Source organism: Phalacrocorax aristotelis, chromosome 2 (genome assembly GCF_949628215.1).
Source record: "Phalacrocorax aristotelis chromosome 2, bGulAri2.1, whole genome shotgun sequence".
Classification (NCBI taxonomy): domain Eukaryota; kingdom Metazoa; phylum Chordata; class Aves; order Suliformes; family Phalacrocoracidae; genus Phalacrocorax; species Phalacrocorax aristotelis.
In genome coordinates, this window is record NC_134277.1 from 37,078,081 (window position 1) to 37,101,718 (window position 23,638).

At 41.5% G+C, this 23,638-nt stretch overlaps 1 protein-coding gene across 12 annotated transcripts; it reads left to right on the top strand.

The window, feature by feature from the left end:
* The first annotated feature begins 528 nt into the window (after positions 1-528).
* NFE2L3 (NFE2 like bZIP transcription factor 3) lies at positions 529-18,444 on the top strand. Of its 12 annotated transcripts, none has more exons than XM_075083071.1 (6): positions 529-609; positions 849-910; positions 12,700-12,807; positions 13,777-13,860; positions 14,998-15,072; positions 16,201-18,444. In XM_075083071.1, exons 4-6 carry the CDS (start codon positions 13,843-13,845, stop codon positions 17,410-17,412), a joined length of 1,305 nt encoding a protein of 434 aa, XP_074939172.1. In that variant the 5' UTR covers positions 529-609; positions 849-910; positions 12,700-12,807; positions 13,777-13,842; the 3' UTR covers positions 17,413-18,444. The 12 variants fall into 12 exon arrangements, with proteins under 12 accessions (XP_074939172.1, XP_074939167.1, XP_074939170.1 ...); XM_075083066.1 differs by having other exon boundaries at positions 533-609; positions 14,965-15,072; XM_075083068.1 differs by lacking the exon at positions 529-609 and adding an exon at positions 638-717 and having other exon boundaries at positions 14,965-15,072.
* Positions 18,445-23,638: the final 5,194 nt, after the last annotated feature.

A 23,638-nucleotide genomic window follows, 5' to 3' on the forward strand; every position in this document is an offset into this window, starting at 1 on the left:
TTATTTGCCAAGTTTTTGACTGTGCTAAAAAAATAAAAGGGGGGGGGGGGTTAACACCAATGAATAATGTGGAATGTAAGGACTTCTTGTGGTAGATGTCTGTCCTGGCATTTGTGTCATGAATCATAATGTGAAAGTCTCCTGTGTTTAGCCTAGGACACATAAATTTCTTTTGCAACAGCAAAATAAACATCATTACCTTCAGTTATGCTTCCAGTTAAAAAGCCAGAGACCTCTGACATGGAAAAAAACCTGGCAATGGAAAGCCCTAGCAGATTCCAGTTCATCGGATTTTTGAAAGAAAACTGTTACTTTACTGGAATTCAGAAAACAAGATGCAAGAAAACGCTAGGAGTATTGTAACACACCCTTTGCATAGTATCACACTGGACACAATGAAAAAAGGGAAATGTCAGCCATGATAACAGAAAAATGAGAAACTGCACCCATTACAGTTATCACTGAAGAAGTGACACTTTCAGGGTCTGCCCAAACAGCCGTACGCCTTGTAAATGCCAAAACAAGTCTGAAACACTCAGATAAGTAGAAGTGATGAGAAGTGATAAAAGGCCTTTTCGGAGGACAGAGAGAACAGAACAGCTGAAAAAGGTATTTCTAGCATGTGGGAGAGTCAGTTCGCGTAGTGCTAAGTAGATGTGGAAAATGCGGTTCAATGGGTGGGAAAGCAAAGGCATTGGGTTAAATATTTAGACACAGGTAATAATTAAAACCTGTAAGTTTTTTTTAAATTTGGGATTCTAAAACGGGGGCGACAAATGGAGAATCGCTTTTTTTTTTTTTCCTTTCCCTAGCTACCGTACTTTCTAACTCGCCTCCTTTATTTCTAGCTCACTCCAGCAGCCCGAGGCTGTTGCTCCCCCCGGGCACGCAGGAAGTCCCCAGGACACAGGTGGGGCGCCCGGCGGGGCGGCGGGGTGCCGGGGCGGTGGTGGTGGTGGTGGGGCTGTTCGCGGAGCGGGGCCGGGGCGGCGGGACGGGTTTGCGCCCGGCTGCGGGAGCCGTGGGCTGCGGCCCGTCTCGCCCCACGCACAGGCACCCCACACGAGGCGCTCCGGCTGCAGGGACAGTGGGGCTGCCGCCGGGCATCCATGGGTCACCGACACCCCGCCGAGCCTCCTGGGGCTCCGCTGGCAGCTGGGCCTGCCCCGGGAGGTGCCCGCCTCGGCCCCGGGGAGAGCGGCGGCGCCCGGGGCTGCCCGCCGCGCTCCGGCCACCCCGGGGGAGCCGCCCCCCGCCCCGCCGCGGGAGGAGGATGTGGCGGCGGCTGCCCCATGGCGGAGGTAAGGGTGGCGGGGGCGGGGGAGGCTTTGGCTGGGGGGTGGGGGCCAGGGGGTGTAGGTGGTGGACGAGCTGTGAGGACGCGAAGGGGGACGCTTCTCTGAGCCAGCACCCCCCTTAAAACAAAATTGAGGGGGGGGCCCAGGCGCCTGCGGGTGGTCGCGGGGTTGGGCTGCGCGCTCCTCCCGCCCCTCCCCCGGTGGCCTCCGTCCCCCCAGGGGGGTCGCGGAGAGCAAAAGCAAAGCCAGCGGCACGTTCCTGCGGTGAAGTGACGCCGCCGTGCAGCCTTTTGCTAACGGAGCCGCTGGCGGGGGTTCCCCGAGCACCGGAGCCGAGTGAACCCTTCGGAGCTGCCCTGGCAGGGCCCACGCGTGGCCCCGGCGCCGCTCGTCACCTGCAAGGGAGGGTTGCGAGGCCGGGACTGTTAACTTGTGCTTGGCATTTCCTCCGGAATGGCCTCAGCTGCCTTCGCGCGGGCACACAGGCCGCTCGAGAACATCATGCAGCGGCAGAAATGCAGCTTCTCCGCTGTGCATCATGACGAGGAGCAGAACTGCACCCCTGACCTTGGGGAAGGGCACGTGGATGTCATAGCCTGGTAACAACGCTTATCAGGAACTTTCCTTACATCTTGAGACTCTTAACGGTGCCAAGGCTAAACTCCAGCCTGGCTGTATCCGCCTCTGTTATCAGTGTGGCATCTTGACCAGTAGGCTCAGGCCGTAAGTACCCGGCGGCGATGGCCGTGTCCCTATTTCGGTCGCACAGCGCACAGTCCCCACTGCGCTTCTGTCTGTCTGCACCCGCTCAGACCCTCATCCTGCGGAAGAGCTGTGCCCGTCTGTAATTCGAAGATTAGCCGAGCCATTCAGCTGCAGGGACTGCTTTTCTGAGTTAAGTCGCTAGTGGGCACAGAGTTTCATTTTTTCTGAGTAGTTTATGATCTGAGACTTCTGTGATACACTGTATGGATACAAAAGATACAGTAGTGCCAAGATGATGATTTTTGTGACTCAGATGTTCGGTACATTTTGAAATATCAAGTTGAGCCACCAGTATTTTTCAAGTTGGTTTTGAACCATTATGAATAGCTGGTTCTTATTACGAATTAACGGCCTGGCATCAAATAACAATTACTAAATCTGTCTTGCTTGGTAGTTTTTTTTTTCCCCGCCTTCCTTTTCTTTTTCCTCTTTTTTTCTTTTCGATTTCCCCACATGTTAGCTTGGTTATTTTTGTAAAGTAGTTGCAAAACTGGTTTCACCACCCAAAATGTAAGAGATCACTTGTTTCTGCGGAAAGAAGACGATGCACTTCTTCGTTAAACGTTGGTCTGGGCCTTTCTCTTAAGTAAATTTTATTTAAGTGAAAGAATGATTGGAGCAAGATAAGGCAGTATTAAATTCTTGACCTAAAATGTAAATGCACTTCTAAGTGAACCCCGCCCCACCCCCATCCCCACGTCTCTTCCTCCAGACTTCTTGAAGTGCATGACAGGTCCAAAGCATGAAACACAGAGGAAAATGTTGACGACCTCTGTACATTTGAATAAGTGCTCTTGTGCTGTCAAAATGTTATTGTAACTGTATAATGGATTTATAACCTTCATTTTGCCTTTTGTAAAAATAGGCTGGAGCTATTTTTAGCGTTTCTCTTATCCACGCTAGATCAGGATGAGGAGTCTGTGTAAACAGATGAAAGTGATTTCTTTGTTCTGCTCGGGATTGTGGGATTGTGTGACTTCTGAAAAGTTAGTAGCTGGGTTCACCCACCCCTGGATTAATCTTATTCATTGGGCTCCAGTCCCTGCTGCAAACATTGTTGCTGGCAACACAGTGCGAGCTGTTTGATCCTCATCCTTGGGGACCTGGTATTTAAAACCACTCTGGAAGACAACTGCGGATGAAAATGAATTCAGTGGCCGAAGCATGCTGTTGGAGCATGCTAAACTCTGTGGGGTCGCCTGGCCTATTTTTCTGTTCTGTGATAAGGTGAGATGTAGTGCAGTGTTGGAACAGCCTGAGCACTTCATCTTTGACAATGAGTAAAGCAAACAGGTGGGTTCCTACATTTAGCTTGCGGACAGACACAGTGGGATCAGCCCTAACCTTTGTCTTCACTATGTTCCCAGCAAACTATTCCATTCAGTCCCTTTCTGTAATCAAATGTAAGTTTGCTGATGAAATGTCAACCCTACAATATTTTGTTGCCTTAATAATAAAAATAACAAAATATATTTCCTCTAAAATACACCTTTTAATGGAGAAAATAATCATATGATCTTAGAGTCTTGCTACCCATTTTCTTAAATGGATGTGTGTAACAGGACCAGTGATGAAGTGTTTGTATCAGAGCAGAGGCTACTTTTCAAAAAGTTTTTTGTTCTGAATCCTATACACTGTCCTGCATTACCTGCAGCAGGTCAGAGCGGGTGGTTGGTAGAAGGTGTGCTTGCATGTCTTAGGATATTAGTTTAATGCCTCTGTGCTGTTCTAATCTGGGTCAACTACAGAATCAAAGCTCGTAGGTTTGGTTCTCATGGATGTTCAAGACTGAGACTAAGGTACCAGGGTTCCTGCATGGGAACCATGAGTTACAGTTTTAGAGGAAAAAGAAAAAAAAGCAATAACGTTTTGCTTTTAATAGTCAGGAAAACATGCATCAGTTCGTGCAAGAAAATGGAGTAATTTCTATAGTAATGAAAGGCCCTACCATTTGCAGAATACCCGGGACCAAGATTTTGGGCTCCAATGGGCACGTTTGCTGAGGAAATAGATAAAAAGCATAAGAGTGAACCTTGTCTTTTCTTTGGGGTGATTATTTCTCATGGTCCTTCTTTTCTAGACACCACAGTGTTTGTGCACCATCTTGTCTTCCTCTTCACAGTCTGCTGAAAAAACCCAGATTGCAATTCTGTGTTTTTAAGAAAGAATTTCTACTGGGAGCACCACGTACTCCTTAAGTGCTGACAATATATTCAACACCTATTTGAATGCCGACATCTACTGTTGAAAATATGGGTGCCTAACTTTTTTCATCCTACTCAAACCTACTCCCACAGGTTGGTCACACTGAGTAGGCCATATGTGAGTAGGTCACGTTGACTTACTCACACAGGTAAAGTTAGGCACATTTGCTTATTTTTTCCCAATGTGCTTGTAAATTGTTGTTGGATTGCTCAAGCAATGTGTTTTAGGGAAAACACTAAACTGAAACACTGTGTGGCTGTGTAAATTTTGACGTTTTAAGCATAGCAAAAGCAACAAAAAATACAGAAAAAAGACATGCAGCTGGCACTGGATATAGGTCTGGTATTGGTGGGGAGGAGAGAAGCCACCTCACAGGTGCTAACCTGGGACGCAGCCCGTGCTCACTGTGGCAAGCGAAGGCTGCATTTTCCTGAGGCTTTTCACTGGAAACCTGCTCTCGCAACACTTCTAAAAGCTGTTATGTTGAACTGCAAGTCCATATGAAAAATGAATGAGACCTGTTTTCCAAAGCACCTTAAAAACTATGTGTGGGGAAATACGAGGCCTTGGTGCTGCAAGATGTGGCATCATTCCTATGTATATAGTAACAGTATTCACAAATACATGGAAAGTCTCAAGAAGCTTGTAATACAACAGTTGTCTTAGCTGAAGATCTTGCAAGAGTTAAGAGCTGCCCTACTTGATTCAGTGGTTTTCCTTTTCTGTGTATTGGTATTTCTATGTGTGTATGTATGTGTGTGTGTATATATATATGTACACATTTGAAGAAAGAGAGTATAAAAATTGGATGGTGTCTTTATCTTTCATGGAATATACATGGAATTATTTAGATCAGCAGGAATGGACAGGTTTTTTATCTGTAGCCTAAATCTTTAAGTAAAATGTTCTTACTTTCAAAGTTGTGTGAATCCCCAAGCACAGATGCTGCCCGTGTCAGCAGAAGAGGCAGTACCTGAACAAGGGCAGCAGTTGCGGTGCTGGGTCATTGCGCCGTATGAGGGACATGCTCCAGCTTGGAGTGGGACAGAGGAGTAAGGCTATGCTAAACCAAATGAGTTTGTTATATCTGGATGTATTACATTCTCTGCGACTGACTTTGAAGTCCTTCCCAAAAGCTGAATTCCTGTGCTCAATTAAAGAATTACAAAAGTTAAGGAAGAAGATGCACAGTGGATAATTTGTATTGTTTGTACTGTAGTCTCTATGTTCATGTTTAGAAAGGCCAGTTTGGCCCACGTTATGTGAAACCTCATACAAGCACAGTTCTTTGAACACTGTTAGAGGCAGAGTTTCCAGTACTTAAGCACGGGATGGGGTGAATCCATCCTGGACTTTGGGCGTACATTTGAAGTATTTACACTGAGTGAGGTTAGAGTTATGGATTTTTTTTTTTCTTGGCAAGTGTCAGAAGTTAGGTAAAATGAAGGTAAGTAGAAACCAGGTGGGCTTTTTTTCTCTGAAGGCTTTTCTCCAGTCTGTTTGTGAGTCTCACTGAAGCTGTGTGCTTCACTTACAGAACATATTTCAAATTATTCCTTTTTTTTTTTTTTTCCTTTTGAACTCATTGAGCACAAGGACGTGGCAATATTGCTGTGGAGGGACATCTGCAAATCGATAAATGGGCTGGGTGCCTGCTTCTGGATGGCTGTTATCTGTTAGCCAGAACTTCCCTAGGTTTAATAATAGAGTGTGTGAAGGAACACATGGTGTTTCAGAGAGAGGTGGGGTAACAGAAGAGCCTCAGACATTTGAGGTATGTATTGTCTTGAAAGACCACGATTTAGATTTTTGTTATGATATGCTGTGGGAGGCACAAGGGTTTGAAAAGCCAAGTCAAACTAGTGGCCAAGAAGGGTGTAGAGGGAGTCAGTGGTGTAGGGCTGACCAATGCCAGCATTTTCCTGCTCCCTGGAGAGCAGGGAAGGTATTCCGGGTGTAGGATGTGTATGAGAAGTGTATGTGAGAGGAGGTGAGGGGAATATCAGGTGTAAAGAAGAAAGAGTTAGTCTGTGGTAAATGTGGAAACTAGAGAGGAATTACATATGGTGGCAGAGGGAAGCTAAAGTATCAGACTGGATTTTAACAGTGCTCCCTACTTATAGCTGTGAGTTGGCAGGCATTTGGTGTTGCAATGAGGCAGGTGGCTTGAGAAAGTTGAGAGCTGAATACCTGAGAAAGGATGTTCACCTGAGAGGGCTCAAAAGGAAGACATCTGGCGCTGAGTTGTGGACAAAGTTTTATCAGAAAGGGTAGTCCCTGGATACTTTTCTGTTTATTCAGTAGTGACTACATTACACTAATGAGGATATACTAGCAATCTAGTCTGGTTAAAGGTAGGGAACCCTGCTGTGTAGTTCACTGACCACAATAGAAAGCATCTTGGGACAGCAGAGACATAGAAAGAGCTCTTTTTTTGTTACCGTGTTTGGTCTGAAAGAATAACGGAATAAATGTAATAACCTTCGTCACATTTACTGTCAGAGATATTGCATCCTGTAGGATGAAATTAGTTTCCAGTGCAAAACACCAGCATAGGACCAAATGGCTGGAGTGCGAAACTGGTTTATGTTTTAGAAGCAGTTTAAAAGGTTCACTTTGAAAGTGATATCGAGCCATCTTTGGCATGAAAACCGATGTCTTAACTGAAATTAGTGAGAATTACTATTTGTGTCTGTCTTCAACTTGTACCTGTCTCTGCTTCCCTTTGGGAGTAGGTTGGTGTTAATTCTGTGTATGTGCTGACCGTGTAGTGAGAGTATGTGTGTTTTGTAATAGCTGACACAGCTGAGCTGTGCTGTGTAAAGCCCTAGTGCTTTTCTTTCCAAAATGCATGCGGTTAGAGCGGTGCCAACAACTCACTGCCACAAGCAGGAGTGGCTTTAATAGTGTGCATTTGGTTGTGGCCCAGACAGTATCATTAGGATTTAGAGTAAATGTGTCATAGACATTTCACAGGTGCCACATTTGGAGTCACAGTTATGCACCATTTGATTTAGTCAATCGTATTGCTTAGTTAGCATGGTTTAGTGCAATTTTTAAGCCTAGCCATATGTAACATAAAAGTTGCTTTGATATTTAGTGTTTCCAACCACCATTCCAGCCTCCATGCTTTCTAAATGCTGGCTGCATTTCAAATAATAAAGTACTCTTCTGTTCCTGTGTTACTGGGATATTTTAGGGCTCATTATGAATATAGAGAAACAGCAAGAAACTTTCTGCTTTTTAGCAGAGATTAAGGAGATATCAATTGATAAGATTAATTATTGCATATTTAAAGCACACAAAGAGCAACATCAGTAACCTTAGAGCTATATGTAAACAGTTATGCATCATTACATTTAATTATTGTATTTAATCCTACAAAGTAGTAAAGTGAAACTACTGGTTATGTTACTAGAAGCTGTATTTCTTTTGCCTAACTTACACTGGTGTGGGCCAGTTTTCTGGAAGTGCTATAGTTATTCAAAACTTAGTTATTATATAGTATATATAAAGATACATACAATATATAATATATACATAATATATACAATATATTATATTATTATATAACTTAGCTATTCAAAATATGGCAAAGATCACCAGGCCTGTGCCACATCTTTTCAGCTAGTAGGAAGGAGAGGGCCAGTTCTACAGAGAAATGCATTTAATAAAGGAGAAGTGACGTAAGTTCTCAGGAAAAGCATCTCAAAGGTTAATGGCAGTAATGGAGCAATTTAAAGCACGGCAACTGAAATAAAGAAAATGTAATGCAGAGGAATTAGAAGGCAGCATGTGAACAGGATACATAAGTAATCAGCACAAAAGATTATGTCCTTTTGTGGATAATGGTGGTCATATACCTTTGCTCCAGCGCTGGGATATTTCTAGAGGTAACTCAGAGTCTGCTGCAGTGAAACAGAGTTTTGCAGGAGTAGGTACCCTCTGCCTCTCGGTGCTGCCTGTACACCCAGGCAAACCACCCTGTCTGCTCTGTTCTGCTGCAGCTCTAGAGATAGTTTGGGTATTTCTGTGCACTTGTAGTCCTGAGCTGTGTAGTTTTAGCCCTGTTTGCAAACCGTATGCTGATCAATAGCTGAAAACAGCTTGCTTATGCTTTCTGCTGCTCCTAAAGAGGGGTCTTGTTCACCCATCCAATGCATCCAATGTGGCAGACCTATTTGTATTTTGATAGCTTTACAGGTTCTGCTCTTTACATGTTGTTTTATGGACAGCGTAAAGGGTGTGGGAAGCAAGGGGAGGAGATACATGGAGGGGTAGTTGGATGTACGGTGCACCTGATTTATGCTGAGATCAATACTCTGATATACTTAATTGGAAACCAAAGGCTTTATTTTTAACGTAGTAAGAAAACATGCCAGAGCAGGCAGCATCCTTCCAGTTATACGTAAGCCAGGCCTCCTGCAAAATCATACTTTCTCTCACCTCCGCATTGATTCTTGGCCCACCTTAAGTAGCAGATTTGACATAAATCACTATTTTTCATATTCCAAACACTGACAAACTGAAGCTGATAGTTGACCTGCAGTAAGTTGTACCTTAGGGAAAGGGCAGATGCATGGTTAGAGCCTGGCCCTTTGGTGTACAACGCTGAGAGATGATTTGGTAAATCAGACTTAGTCTCAGACTGTGTTCTCTAGCCCAGTTGAAACAAATAAATGGCAGAAGCAAGAATAGAATTGAGATACTGGGATTTTTGTTTTTTGGGGGTGGGGTGTAAATCTCCTGCTTTGTGCTTGCACAGAAATCCTTACAAATGAAAGTCGAAGGTTGTCATCAGGTAGGGTTGCAGGTTATGGTTTATAAACAGCCTGCTGTGGGAGGTGTGAACTTCCACACCCTCCAGTGGTAGAAGTAGAAAGGCTGCCGTAATAAATGGGTTTAGTGGTAATAACAAGTCTTCTACAATCTGCAAGAATCAATCTTTTTCTCTGTAGACACCACCCATATGTGGTCCTGATCTAGCTCTTGTGCTCATAGTGCTATTGCTATAGCTCAATCACCATTTATTCAGCTACCGTTAATGCAAAATAAGGAACAGGCCTGAAACATTAAGTGTGGCAGTGCAGTACTGAGTGGTATTTACACCTAATCCATTTTGTCATTAGATGTGTATTCAGACTGTAAAATTAAGCTATCTTTAGAGAAATGCCTTATTAAAAAACATTATATGGCTGTTTCCTATTCTCCCCATAGCAATAGCCCAGCAATCAATCCCTAGGGATGCAAAGGCATGGAAAGAAGCATTCAGTTGTGGAGCAGTATTTTCCAGCTGTCCTTCTTCATTGGGAGAGGCTAACAAGCAGGAGGGAAGTGTAATGTCAGAGAGTAAATCTTTAACAGCAGAATCCAGGTGATTTTTGTTAAAAGCCAAAAGTGAGAAATTAAGGGGAGAAGGTTCTGGCTGCGTTACATGATTTCTGTATAGAGTGTTTCACTGAAATGATCCTGTACCTAGAAAATGGTGCTGTGAACAGTCTTACATGCACTGTATCTGTACCACCACTGTTGTGAAAATCTGGTCACAGGGCCATGCTCCTTCAGAAACTGCCCTGGTAGTGCTGATAACAGTTTTTTTGAAAGGACGGATAACTTACTGCAGTCATCATTAGTGTAAGCAGGCATGAGTATATTTCAGTATATGCTGGAGGAAGAAACAGTGGTGGTAAAGCTAATCTTCAAAGCCATACAGTTTAGCATTATTGAGCTCATTCAGTAGAGGTGATGATACATTCCCTTTGGTAAACTACAGTGAATGGTCATGATTGCATATGTGAGACCCTGCCTCCATCCCATCCCTGCTGACACCTCCCTCCGCATCAGCAGGAGCTTTGTGCAAAGATAAGAGGGGGCTCGGACTTCTGTGCTGTTCTTAAGCCAAAGGGTGGTTAGGACAAAATGGCGTGTGATCCTGTAGCGCAGTTGGTGGCTCTCAGCTTGGAAGCTAAGGCCACCAACACACTGTCTATGTCTTAGCAGAGTTAATAGTCAAAGACATTATTATTTCTTAAAAGATACGTAAAAATCAATGCAGACTTCAGGTAAATTCTAAAATTAATGGTCAGAATTGTCCCCCGTCTCCTTATTGGTCAACAGCTTTAGATACTGTCAGGAAAAGACCTAAAAATTCAGTTGTCTCTGACATCCTGGGGAAATGGAAGCCATGACAGTCTTCACAAATTTCTAGGAGCTTCAGGAGCATTTAGTTTTCTCTTCAGGAAGGAGCCGACCCACCAGGCACATCAGAAATTCAGTTGTCCTCACAATGGTGCTGGGAAGGTCCATCTCTATCATAGACTTCAGCAGACTGGCATTGTCTGCAGGCAGATTTCCACCACTCGCAAGCTGAACTGTGAGGGTTTCGAATGATCTGCAGGGCACACTGTGGGCTCTTCACAAAGTTTCCATGAGCTTTTCTTTTCCCTGGCAGTAGAACAGGTTTGTACCCCTGGTAATTCTAATAGGAACCATCAAGTTGTCATCCATATACTTTCTGTATTCAAAACCCGTGCTTACAGGTGGTTTTTGAGGCATCACATTATAGATATTGCATTTCTGTTTCCTGCATTTGCCTCTTCATCAGCCAGTAGAGTAATGAATTTGCTGTGTTATTCAGGAGCTGAATACTCTGCCTTAGCGGTGACAGCTTCCCAGGCCACTCAGCTCAATTGGGGCTCCTTAAGGTCTTTGGTAGCAATTGTCCTTGACTTCTTATCTGCTTTTGATGATGATAAATTTTATTAATTAGGATGATAATAGATCATACTCATTGGACAAGTTGGTTGTTTGTAAAATAAAAGACTAATCCTGATCTTGCAAACATGTAATTATGGGACTATCTTCATGCTTGTGAGTAGCGTCAGGGAACTCATTTGAGTGTTTGCAAGTAGCTAGTTACCATGCGCTCAGTGTCCCATACACTAAATTCCCTCTCCTGCTGTTTTACTACATAGAGGAAAACTGTATTTTTGTGTGTGTGTTTAGAATAGTGAATTTGTTCTCTCATATTTGGCAATAATAAGTCATCTGGTCATTTCCAACTGCAGCTGACAAAGAAGACATACTATATTGGAATATAATTTTTAATAGCTAGAAATTGTGTTGGGCATCCTTGAAGGAAAGTACCTCTTACATCTGAGTGACAGATGAATGCCCTGTATATTTGTTGTTAGAAGTGAATATTTATAAAATTAAAGTTGTCTTCCAATCCTTGAAAAAGTACAGAAATGGAAAGCCAACAAATAAAACCAGTTAAAATGAATTGTCATAATTTTATAAATGATTTTTAACAGAATTAATAAAAATGAAATTAGTATTTATTTTCAAACTACCTTTAATTTTACTCGAGTCCTGTTTTTAAACCTTCTAACATTTAATTTGAATGTTTTGTACCAAACAATAATTTAAAAAAAATCTCTTACACATTTTGATGACTATTATAACTGCAGTTTTTATACAGTTTATGCTTTCATATAAAATCTGTAAAGTAAATTTGTTGTGACTTTTAGAACAGAATACTAGCTTGTTACATTTGCTGCTGTTGAGAGCTTGTCTCTTCTGCTCCTGCCGTAGCATTGAGCTGGGGATATATGGAACTAATGCAGTGGCGCCACTTGGTTTTCTGGCTGCCATTCCACCGAGTTTCACATTTTAATAACGCAGACTTGCCCTGTAAAAGCTGAAATATTAATATTTTAAAAAACATAAATGTGCAAAGTCCTTAGCAGTGATTCCTTCTTACCCTAGCAATACCCCAGTGCTATAATAAAAATTTTAAAAGTCTGCTCATATGACTATATATAAAACATAACTTGAAAAATGCTTCTAAGACCACTGTATCAAAACAATTTCATTGCTGGAGATTAAAAAAACCACCCATAATATGGATAAATGTGAACAGGGTAATGACTACATGGAAGCGATGGGGAAACAGATCTGTTATTATGACACATGTTAATGTGATAATTTTCCTGAAAGAAAAATCAAGGTATTTTACTAACCGGCTATGTATAATTGCCTGTTTTAAGATTACATCACTAAGTATATATCTGGCTTGGATACACTGTTGTGAAATGATGTCTAAAAGACACTGATAGCCCAAACTTTCCATGAAATCACCCCATCATGTGTCTGTTTTAGAAGAATTTGTTTCCAGTGTTTTTGAACATCCATTTCTACCGCAGATGGGTTCAGCACCTGGACACCAAAAGAGGGGGCGGTGTCTGCACTCCTGAACTGATGTCCACTCTTTCTGCCCCCGAAGTCTACACAGAGTCAGTTCATCCACATGAATGAACTGTTCAGGGTATATTTTATTTGAAATCCTACAGCCATTAAAAAAAAAAGTGCATTTTAAAGACTAATTTTGACAGCTTTTTGCTTAGTAGAACTGTTTTACTTGTGTCTTCAGGATGTTGACCTGAAAGCATGTCAGGAAGCTTTGGATGACTGCTGTCCTCACCAAGGAGATGATCAGCTGCAACTGCAAGAGGAGAAGGAGGAGGAAGACATAAATGAAGTAAATGATGAAAAAAAGAAAAGGAAGAATGGAAAGCTGTGAAAAGGAAGTGAGGGAGGATATAGGTCTTATCACTGAGATAGAGAGTAGCGAAAAACAGAGTGAATGGTATTGAAAGGAATATTTGATTTCCTCTTTTCATCTGGAGCGTCCTTTGCAAGGGCAGGAAAGGAACAGTGACTTCAGATGATACTTTGTGAATGATGCCATTGTACACCTTCTTGAAAATGGTGTGTCCCCCCTACCCCAGTATATTTATATAGTTGAAATGTTCTAAAGCTTATAGAAACCACTTGCATCTAACTATTTTTCAATTTGGTTTTATTTTCTCCATCATGAAGGTGGTGCGTTTGTGGGCAAGGATTTTTCTTTTGGCGTACAGACATTTGAGACATGGATGCTAAATTTTACTGCTTTTGCCATTTATGTAAAGCTTGATGCGCAGGTGAAGAATTACATGTGGGAAGCTGGATTGTTCAGATCTTAAAACCTGTGTATTGTAACTAGAAGGCGGAGGAATAACCGTAATGGTGTTAAACCGAAACAGGTGCACATTGGGTTTTGTTCTCTCTGAGAGCTACAGTAAAAAGAAACCTCTTCTTGAGACCTTATTAGAGCTGAGAACATTGGATCCGGTTTTCTTGCCAGCCTCTCTGTTCGCCACCGACTTCGCAGCTAGGCTTTCAAAAAATACTTGATTTTTCCATAGTGGTGGTTAGGTGCAGCCTCGGAGAGAAGGAAAGCCTAGTTCTGCTGTTGTGGGGCAGAGTAGGATGCTCTTGCCATGGAGTTATCTTGCTTGTTCTAGCAATGTGACATCTCCCCATCAGGATGAAGACTTGATGGCAGGGTCAGCAGCAGCGTTTCACAGAGCTGTGCTCTGTTTCCTCTTTTTTACCTCCTGATTTTTATCTCCGTTTGTGTAAAATAACTGTGCTTTACAAAGCATTTCTGTTTCTTCTGTTACAGAGCAACCACAATAATGTAGATTCCCTTCTCTCCTTAGAGGGCTGTTTACAGCTTCTGTCATCGCAGATGGAAGATGTGCTAGAGGTAAATGAGAAAACACATGCATTGCTAATAGATTGGGATACAGTCAGTGATTGTTGGATAATGACTTACTCTGTTCAGTCTAATTAAAAAAAACCCAGTGAATATATCAGCAAATCAATGCAGTAAAACTTACCTGAAGACGTGAAAGATGCTAGTATCCACCTTTTACAGAAGCTGTCATTGGCTGCACTCGAAAAATTTTCCCCAGTAACTTGTCCGGGATTTGAAAACTGTGAAGTCCTGTCTCCTCTGTCAGCTGGTGCTCAAAGTTGGATGGAACTTAATGAGTTCAACCAATAATTCCATTTCTGAAACCTAATGCCAATTTGCATTTATGCAGCAGCTCTTGGTGTGCTTCTCTAGAGGAACACTGAGTTATTAAGCACTAGCAGCTATTAAGCATTTGCAGCCAAAGATTAGAGTTGTCATAAATATTGGGTCAAGAGCTTACAAAGGTACTACCCTCAGGAATAGACCCATCTTTGCTGCAAATCAGGTCAGTCACCATTAGCAGCAAACCCATTTTGTTTTCTTTTCTAGGGCTTCTGTTACTATTCTTTACTTTCTGGGTGTACATCTTCACAAAAAACAGTTGTTACCTTATGTGGAATCTCCCTCCTCTCCCACAGCTCATAGCTGCAATTATTATATGGGAAGCTACTCCCTACATTCCTTTTTGCAGTACTCCAAGGGCATCTTACATATGCTTCCCATTGCAGGAGCCTTACAGGGTGGTTAGTCTGTTCCATATAACTTCATGTTTATCTCTGGAACCCCTAGTTTTGGGCGTCTCTAAGTTCAGTAGTGTCTCCCAGGCCATAAATTAGCCACCTCCTCTGTTCATCTTTGGTAATGGATTCCACACTAACAAGGTTCAGAAATTCATCAGTTTAGCGTTCTCTGTTCTTTTCATAATTTGAAAGTGATTTGGCTGTAGCCTTTACATAGCTATAACAATACACGGTTGCATGTTTTATTTAAGACTATTAATGCACTGCCATCTTGTGACAATCTATTTGTTGAAATGGATTGCTTCCAGGTACCAAGTCTTTACAGTGTGGGGTTTTTTTAATAGTTAACTTGCTAATAATATTTCTTTTCAAGGGCTTAATTGAAAATATCAGTGCTCTCTCTCAGATTACAGATGGTCTAGTACAAGGTAACTCCCTAGGAGAAATAAGGCAAGACTTTCTTCTGTTACCTGAGCTCCCGGTAAGCATAGTAGAGAACTTCTGGTCTTTATGGTACATCATTCTTTCCCTGTGGAAAGTGCTTCTTACATTGTTTCTTCAATGAACAGCAGAGAAGTCCTTTCCTGCACCACAGTAGGGACACTCAGCTATGGAGGAATCATATCATATGCTTATGACGACTCCACTTGTCAGCAAGTGCCCTGACATAATCTTGCACAGTGGCTTTATACTTCTAGGACCCAGTGACTATAACCCAGGCCCATAAAAGGTGGGCCTGACTGCTACTGCAGCACTTGTTTATTGTCTGGACTTCATAACTGACGGATCATTCATCAGCTTTACTTTTGCAAAAAGGAAAAACTAAGTAGTAATCTAAAGTCAAAAGACATCCACAGAAGGTGTAATCGGGGCAGGATGTTTCGTCCAAACTGATTAGTAAAGAACTTGAGTTGAAATCTGAACACAGTAGACCTCAGTTAAGGAGCTAAGCCAAATGTGGCAGCTTACAGCCCCAGAAACCTTATAAACTATGAAAGAAAAGCAGTGAGACTGTGCCAGCAGGACCTTAACATTCCTGTCCACCTTAACATTCCTGTTGTCCTTCCCTCTTTTCTTACAGCACTGTTGTCATTGGTTAAGTCCTGCCAGTGAGCTATTTATCTTCTTTACAAGGTTAATTTTCTGATAGTTTAACACCTTGAACCAGCTCAACCTAGAGTCAGATGATTATCAAAACCACTACCAGGGAAGGGGCGGGACCACCCCTCCTAAAAGACCTTTTGTTAGACCAGATAGATGAACACTAGGCTGTAGTTTGATGTACACTTAGCAACACTCCCATTTCCACCTCTTAACACTCATCAGTCCCACAGTGTCCTTCACAAGTCCTCCTCCTCCCATCCCTTCACTCACTTTTCTTCTGCACCCTTCCCACTTCCTCTTGCCATACGCCAGTGCAGGTTCTGCTGTGTACAAATGGGAAACAGTATTCATGCTAGCTAAAAGAAGTTTAACATACAAAATGTTTACTTTAATAGATCCAAATAGTGGATTATTAAAAAAATAAATTGATCGAGACTGTGTAGGTGAGGAATGTAGAGGCATTCATTTCATAAAAGATCCCATTTTTCCCCCCATCATCTTTTAGGCGAGTTTACTGGAAGATAGACAAGTTGCTACTTCTAGTAGAGGCCAAGACCCATCATCCTCACACCACAATATAAGTTTTACCCAGACACTTTACCACTGTTTTGGTCCTCCTGATGCCATGCTACTAAGAACAGACTACCCCACTCGATCAAATTCAGAAACAAGACATTTACAAAGGCAAGCGTCTTTTCCTCAGACAAGCTCTGATATCTCAAATCCAGAATCACCACCTCATGGGTTAAATTTGACAGGGCTGTTTTCAGCTGCCGACATTAGAAACCTAACGGCCCATGATGATAATTTTGATGAAAGTAAACTAATGTCTTTGGCTTTGGAGGAAGGCTTTGATCCTATAGATGTTTCTCAGCTCTTTGAAGAACCTGGCTCAGATTTGGGACTGTCTTTGAATTCAAGTCACAGCACCGCCTCCGACTTAGTCTGCAGTGAAGGTGCTGTTGGGTACAGCAGTGATGTTAAATCTGTTTCTTTGCATGGCTTAGGAGCTGTTGGTGGCCGTAGCCAAGAACACAGTAAATATGGCCATGTGGAATATCCAGGTGATTCAGAGTGTTCTAGAGAAGCCACATTTCAGCAGTTTCTTCATAATCACACTTATAATCAGCTGCCAAGTCAAACAGCAGCCACTCTGGAGCATCAGCAGCAGCCGTGGATAGAGAAACCAAATGAAGTAAAGGATAGGTGCCATAATACTATCGATACAGACCTTAGCAGCAATGAATGCGGTGCAAAAGCTCTGAGAATACCATTCTCGGTAGACGAAATTGTGAGCATGCCCGTCGACTCTTTCAACACCATGCTAGCAAAGAACCATCTAACAGATACTCAGGTATCGCTTCTACGTGACATCAGACGAAGAGGAAAAAACAAAGTTGCTGCCCAGAATTGTCGTAAACGTAAACTGAATGCAATTCTTGACTTGGAAGAAGATGTAAGTAATCTTCAAACACAAAAGGAGAGCCTTAAAAAGGAGCTCTCTCAGTGTAGCAGATCAATCAGCCGGATGAAGCAAAAGTTAAACAACTTGTACCGTGACATTTTCAGTAGATTGAGGGATGACCACGGTAGACCTGTTAACCCATACCAGTATATCATTCATTGCGGTAGCGATGGAGGTGTTTTCATAATACCCAAACACTTGGTCAAATCAGAACAGAAACAAGACGACAAAAAAGAGCAGAAACAAAAATGAGATGGCTGAAGATCACGTACATTTTATTTTTTCTGAAAGAATATTTGCATGAAGACTGGAGGCCAGCAATTACAGTAGTACAAACAGAAAAGACTACATTTGAGGAGGAAGACTGCATCAGTTCAAGGGTCTGGCAAACCCAGCCTACTGCGATCTGTTAGAGAGTCTACCAGCTGAGGCTTCTGAATGAGGAAATCTGTTTAGTTTTAATTAGAATTAAAGGAGCTAGGCCATCAGCGTAAGCGTAGTTATACAGGCCTATGTAAAACTATGAGTTTAGTTTCTGGTGATGGGGGAGGGGGAAGAACATCAGCGGGGCAAAAAAGCAAGTTTTAGATCAAAGTTACACATGGAAGAAGAATGTTTTAGTCTTGAGTGCTGCTTGATTCTTCAGACACAAAGTGACCTTATTATTCTTTTTTAGCACTGAAAGAAAAATTGTAGCTCAAGTTCATCTTCACCTTAAATTCACTGTGGATTTATGTATTCCTAAGAGCTACTCTGTGTTTTGCATTTGTTCAGAACTCTTCTGCTTTTCCTAGTTTTCCTTTGAGGAGAGGCACCCAGGAGGCTATTGCATTTTCCCTCACTCCTTTCACCATCCAAACAAACATAATGTACCAATTAATTTTACCACTCATAAGGTCAATCTGCAAATAGATTCTGAAAAATAATTAGGATGTGATTCAATATTATCTTACCTTCATCCTCTGCAACTGAATTATTCTCAACTTCTTCCATGAAAATGAGTGATGGTGAATGAGTTCCTGTTGTTTCCTAGTCTGTGATCTATTTACTTGTGTATGTTCCCTTTCTCCCCTGTTTGGATATCTTCCTCAAGAAGAACTGCTAGAGGTTTTTTTAGCTTTTTAAAACTGGTATTTTTAAAGTATCTTCAACGTAACGTTATGGATTTAAGTATTTTTTTTTTTTAGATTTTCCCCAAATCTTTACAGTAATTATCTGTACTTGTCATAATGAAGTTACACTCTGACGGTGGCTTTGAATAAAGAGAAGAGCTTTTGGTTTTGATATTTATTTATTTGTGCTATGAAAAAGACGACATTTTATTCACTCACATGCTTATTCACAACAGCTTATCCTTTTCTATTTTACGACCTGAAAAGGATTTGCAAAAAAAATGGCCTAAAAGGCATGTAGTGAATGATACAGAAGGAAGGATGTTGAGGCATACTAGTTTGTAAGTTATTAAAATAATTACTAATATTAAACAACTAGATAGCAACAAATACTTTTTATGTCTTCTATAAACAAACCCCATTAAAACTGGTACAAAAAAAAATATCTTATTGGTCAGGGCATGATGACGACATAGCAACTTTATGGTCAGGTATGTTAAAAAAACCACTTGCACCAAACACATGAAAACTACACATACACGCAATACAAATTTAAATGTGAAATTATACCTTGAAGAAATAGCCTATGCCATTATCATGTAAATCATGTTGTTTGTTTGCACTTGCGCTTACAGTAAATAGTAGCCTCAAACGGAATTTTCTAAAAAGGGAGTGCTGCCTCAGAGTGCAAAATGCACTGAATTACCAATAATGAAATCAGCCAGTTTGAACAATTTGCTCTGGATTTTACATTAAGAGATTTCTTTAAACAAATGTGTGCATCTGTTCTTTCATTTATCAGTTTCGCCACAGCCTCAGATGGATAGGGTAAAGTCATAGCGGAAACTTTCATTAGTGAGGCTCTGAAATGTCTTGCTGTTGGTTAAGCATCAGTGTGAATCATACCTATCCTGACTGGTATTTGCAAGGGATTTATTTAATAACTAGTTCATGAACTTCAGCAAAAACATGCAACAGGTAACAGACACATACAAGCAATTGTGAATTTTATTTCTAGGTCCGGGGGAAAAAAACCCACAGTATACATTTGAGTCAGCATGATCGTAATCTTTTAATTAAATGACATAATAAGCAATTTAAAGTCTATGCATGTAGCCTTAGCAGGACTAGGTCTACTTCATGGCCCACGTTCACAAATTCTGATAGATAGATTAGGCCCGTAACTAATAAACCCAGCAACCCACGTACTTGTTTTAGGGCCTCACAACACAAGTTTCTGCAGTCCTACAAAGGAAGGGAAAAAACCAAAACCAGCTAAATCTTCTGCTGCCTGCTCCTTCAGTAGCAGAGTGAGCTCTGCAGCCTCGTGTATGAAGTAACGCATACACCCAACTAGGCAACACTTCCATGGTTTCATTTTGGCACATGGTGAAAATGAGGAAGCATGTTGGAACTCTTTCAGAGAGCAATCCTAACAGAAAGCAGCATGCTTCAGGAAATCCATACAAAGTAAACACATCAGCCCCACCCAACCCCATTTCCCCAACCCCATTTTGTTACCTGTGAATTTGCATATTGGAAAGTATCATGAACTGCCCTCAGCTAATTCCACTTTCATTATTGTTCAACAACTGTGTTTCTTGAAGTTTATGTATGAATGTCAATGGCTGACAACTCAGCTAGCAGCTATACCCCTACAAAACCTATCGGGTGAGTCATTAATTTTGGGGGAACCGTGAGTTGTAAGCGCTGATGACACAGACGCTGAGCGTTAGGTCTGGATGTACTATGTCATTTTCTCAAACCTTCAGCTGCCCACCCACAAAAAAGAACTGTAGGCAGAATTCAGAACAATGTTCTGGGTTTTTTCCCCCCCAATTTTAGTAGACTGCCATTAAGTCTCACCTAAAAACTTTTGAAGTGTTCCCTTTCTGTGACTAGCCTATGCTTAAAGAAAAACCCCAAACCAAGAAACCCAAACCACACAACCAACCAAAACCCAAAAACCCAATATTGCTTGATCTTGACTACACCTTACATTTTGACGTCCTTAATTTGTGAGTCAGGCTAGACAGGTAAGTAAAGAGCAGGTTTTATAGCAAGCTTTCCTCCACAAAGGGTTCCTGAAGCTACTTTTAATATGCTTCATTCAATGGCCTTAGGCTGTATTTTCAACCTATACACAAAAAGGAGACACTGTAGAGCAGTCAAGGAGCTATTCAGGGAAACAGCATTCTTAAAATTTTTAACTGAAGTAGTTGTAAAAGGTGGGAAACCCCCAGCTGAAGTCAGCCTTGGCTTTCTTAACAATTAATGACAACTCTCAGGAAACCAAAGCCTTAAGTGTACAAACCAGGAGGAACTACAATGCGTAGAGACACAATGTGGTACCAGACCTACTCTGGAACCAGGTTACTAGTGAAAACACCATTAGGGCTGCCTTCTACCGTACTAACACAGAAGAAAGCATCTCTCTGAAGTAGGAGCATTGAATAACATTTTTTTAGAGACTTGTACTGCTAGAAAATTGCAAAGCCAAGAACTACAGATTTAGCTGTTGATACAGCAACAACAAACACAAACACCAATGTGTGAGTTCCATTAAAATACTGGTCCCATGGTAAAGCTGTAGTCCGTAAACCATGTTTGACTGGTAAACTGTTTTTTTTTTTCCCATTAATAATGAGGTTATCTGCAAGAGGTGAGAAAAGGTCAGATTAAGTATAGATATAACCACTGGGTGGTATGGAAAGGACAAAGCGTACAGATTACCTTCGCCGTTACTGCTTGTAGCAACACACCCAGGTGCTAGGGAACCGCATTAACCGCTAGCTGCTCTCAGACCCATCCCTTTTACAGAGAAGCATCCACTGGAAATGAACACAGGTTTAATGCTTTATTAGAACACAATATCCTCAGCATCATTCATGAAAGGCAAGGCTGCACACCCACACCCAGGCAGACTGCAAAAAAGCCCTCTAAGAGGAGACACAGTACGCTGCTGTAACACTACACACACACACACAATGACCACTAGCAGTACTGTGCTCAAGTACAGCTTTAGCTTCACATTTTGGTTTTATTCAATACTCTGCTTTTTACAGAAGCTAAATTTTACAAACTAAGACCGTTCCTGCTCAAGAGCTTACAGTCTACTTTTAGACGCGGTAAACCAGAGTAACAAACTTTGAAGAGGAAACAAAGGACAACGCAACTTCATCAAGACAAGTTTGTCAGTTTTAACAGCTCGGTATTTGTCCCAAAATACACACGCTACATTCGTATGTTATGCGAGTCAGAAGTATGGCTCTAACGAGAATCTTGACAATAGAGCAGGGTAGAGGCCTATAAATGAGGCAACAAGACGCTCAGCACCAGGTTCTAGTGAAAAACTGTTTATTAAATAAACCAGATAGAGATGACACATGTAACCATGTGAAGCTGTATTACTCTAGCGTACCTCATAAAAGCAGTGCAACTTGATACCTGCTACAGAGCGACTAGAACTCCATTAAATGCACCAGCCATTGATTTTCATACAAGAATGCCTAAAAACAGAGAAAAAGCTACTAAGGAAGAGGAAGTGAAGGGGTGGGGGAATCACGTGTTGGCACCAGCTTGGGGGAACAGCAATTTTCTAGGACCTGCCTGCAGAAGCCACCTTGTTCATACAATGAAGCACCGTGGGAGGTCACGGAAGCTAGTTTGTAGACTGCACAGTCCCCAAATGGTGCAGCCCTCATACATTTGTAGCAATTGGTCGGGTAAGTCACACAGCCATTAAACATTAAACACTTGTTTACTTTTACTGTTGATAAATAAACCAGTTTTTGCGTACATTAACTGGAGTTAACTTCTGCTGCAAAGCAAATCGACACTAGCTGCAAGGCAAGAACACGACTCTTAAAAGGGACAGTATCACTTCTGGCAAAACAGATCGACGGTACTCAGGAACAGCCCTCCATGTCACTCCCGAGCATTCCTACCAGTGTCACTGCATAAACGAGAACCTGGCATCTCCCTTGGGAGAAAAAAACCAAACAAACCAGTAACAGCACTGCTTCAGGATTCCACTTGCACCATGTACTCTGCTTTGAAAACAAACTGAAACCCTAGAACTAAAGGGAACATACTGTTTCAGTTTGGTCTCAGCAAATCATCTTTCACAAACATGGTCAAAGTTGCCACAACAAACTCAAGCTGACAGCTCCTTCAAAGTTCAAATCTGTGGTTTTGAGGGTTTGTTTTTCCTTCCCCAGTAGTACTACTATTTCATGCCCAAGATAATATGTACATTCATCATAAAACTGAAAGAATGTGATCATCTTCCCCACATGTGACAAAGTTCAATTCCTGATAATTTTACAATATTAAGAGCAATTTCTCACATTTTTCCTAAACACTTTTCAGCACCTGGAACACAAGTAACAGGAGTGAATAAAATTCAACTTTCATTGTAAGTAATACAGAGAACGCAGTCTAAGTGGCCAGAACCCTAGTATTGACCTCTCTTCACCACTTTGTAAATGCAAATAATACAATAATTTTTTTTTTCCTCCCATACCAGTTTGTAACAAGTTATATTGTCTTTCCCATTCTTCCCTCAGTTTACTGCAGAGTGTTTGCTATGGGCAAGCTGGGCCTTGTACTGACAACCTAATTCTCAGTTCTTAATACACAGAAAGATACTGACCGGCAATGTTACCCTTACTTTGAAAACAGAAAGCGTGTAGTGACATAAAGCCAACTTCTTAGAAATTAAAAAATGAAAAGTACACATGGTCTACAAATCAAGGACCAATAATTGACCACACACTGTTGTTTTTATTCAAAGTTGCTAGCTTTCAGTATCAGGTTGACTCAAAATGGCGACTTCTCCCACTGAATTCATCAGTAAACACTGTGATTGTCACATTAATTCTTAAGAACATCATACCAAGAAAGAAAAGTCATGAAAGTTCAACAGTAAGACAACAGGAAACTTACTCAAATACTCCAAGCCTTCAAATATCCAATATCTTTGTTTTTGCATACTGCTGTCCCCTATACGCTCACTTCCCCCATCACCAATAGATTGAAATTAAAAAATCCTCCTTATGGAAAATACAACATACTTAAGTTAATTTTAGATCTTGTTGCAAGACTACTGAAAGAGTGTAAATGTCTCAGAGAGAATTACTCCCCTTTGAAATGGTGTTGCTTTTTTAATGTCATATGCATGTGGCAACTGTAAAGAAAAAAGCTTCCGTTAACTAACTAAATCTAAGCTCCGGCAAAGAAGGCAAGTTCCCTGTCAACTGGTCAACTCATGCTGTTGGAGAGAAGAAAGTAAAGCAGAATTTGTGCATCTTCATTTTCTGCTTCTATTGCAGCCCACCGGTTACCTATACGAATATTTCAAATTT

What these genes read in the sequence shown, in the direction of transcription:
- NFE2L3 (XM_075083073.1), top strand. Translation starts at nt 1,110, where the DNA reads ATGGGTCACCGACACCCCGCCGAGCCTCCTGGGGCTCCGCTGGCAGCT. An exon ending in AGGAGGAAGACATAAATGAA is followed by an intron (nt 12,808 to 13,776) that starts GTAAATGATGAA and finishes CTTCTGTTACAG; the next exon opens with AGCAACCACAATAATGTAGA. An exon ending in TTCTGTTACCTGAGCTCCCG is followed by an intron (nt 15,073 to 16,200) that starts GTAAGCATAGTA and finishes ATCATCTTTTAG; the next exon opens with GCGAGTTTACTGGAAGATAG.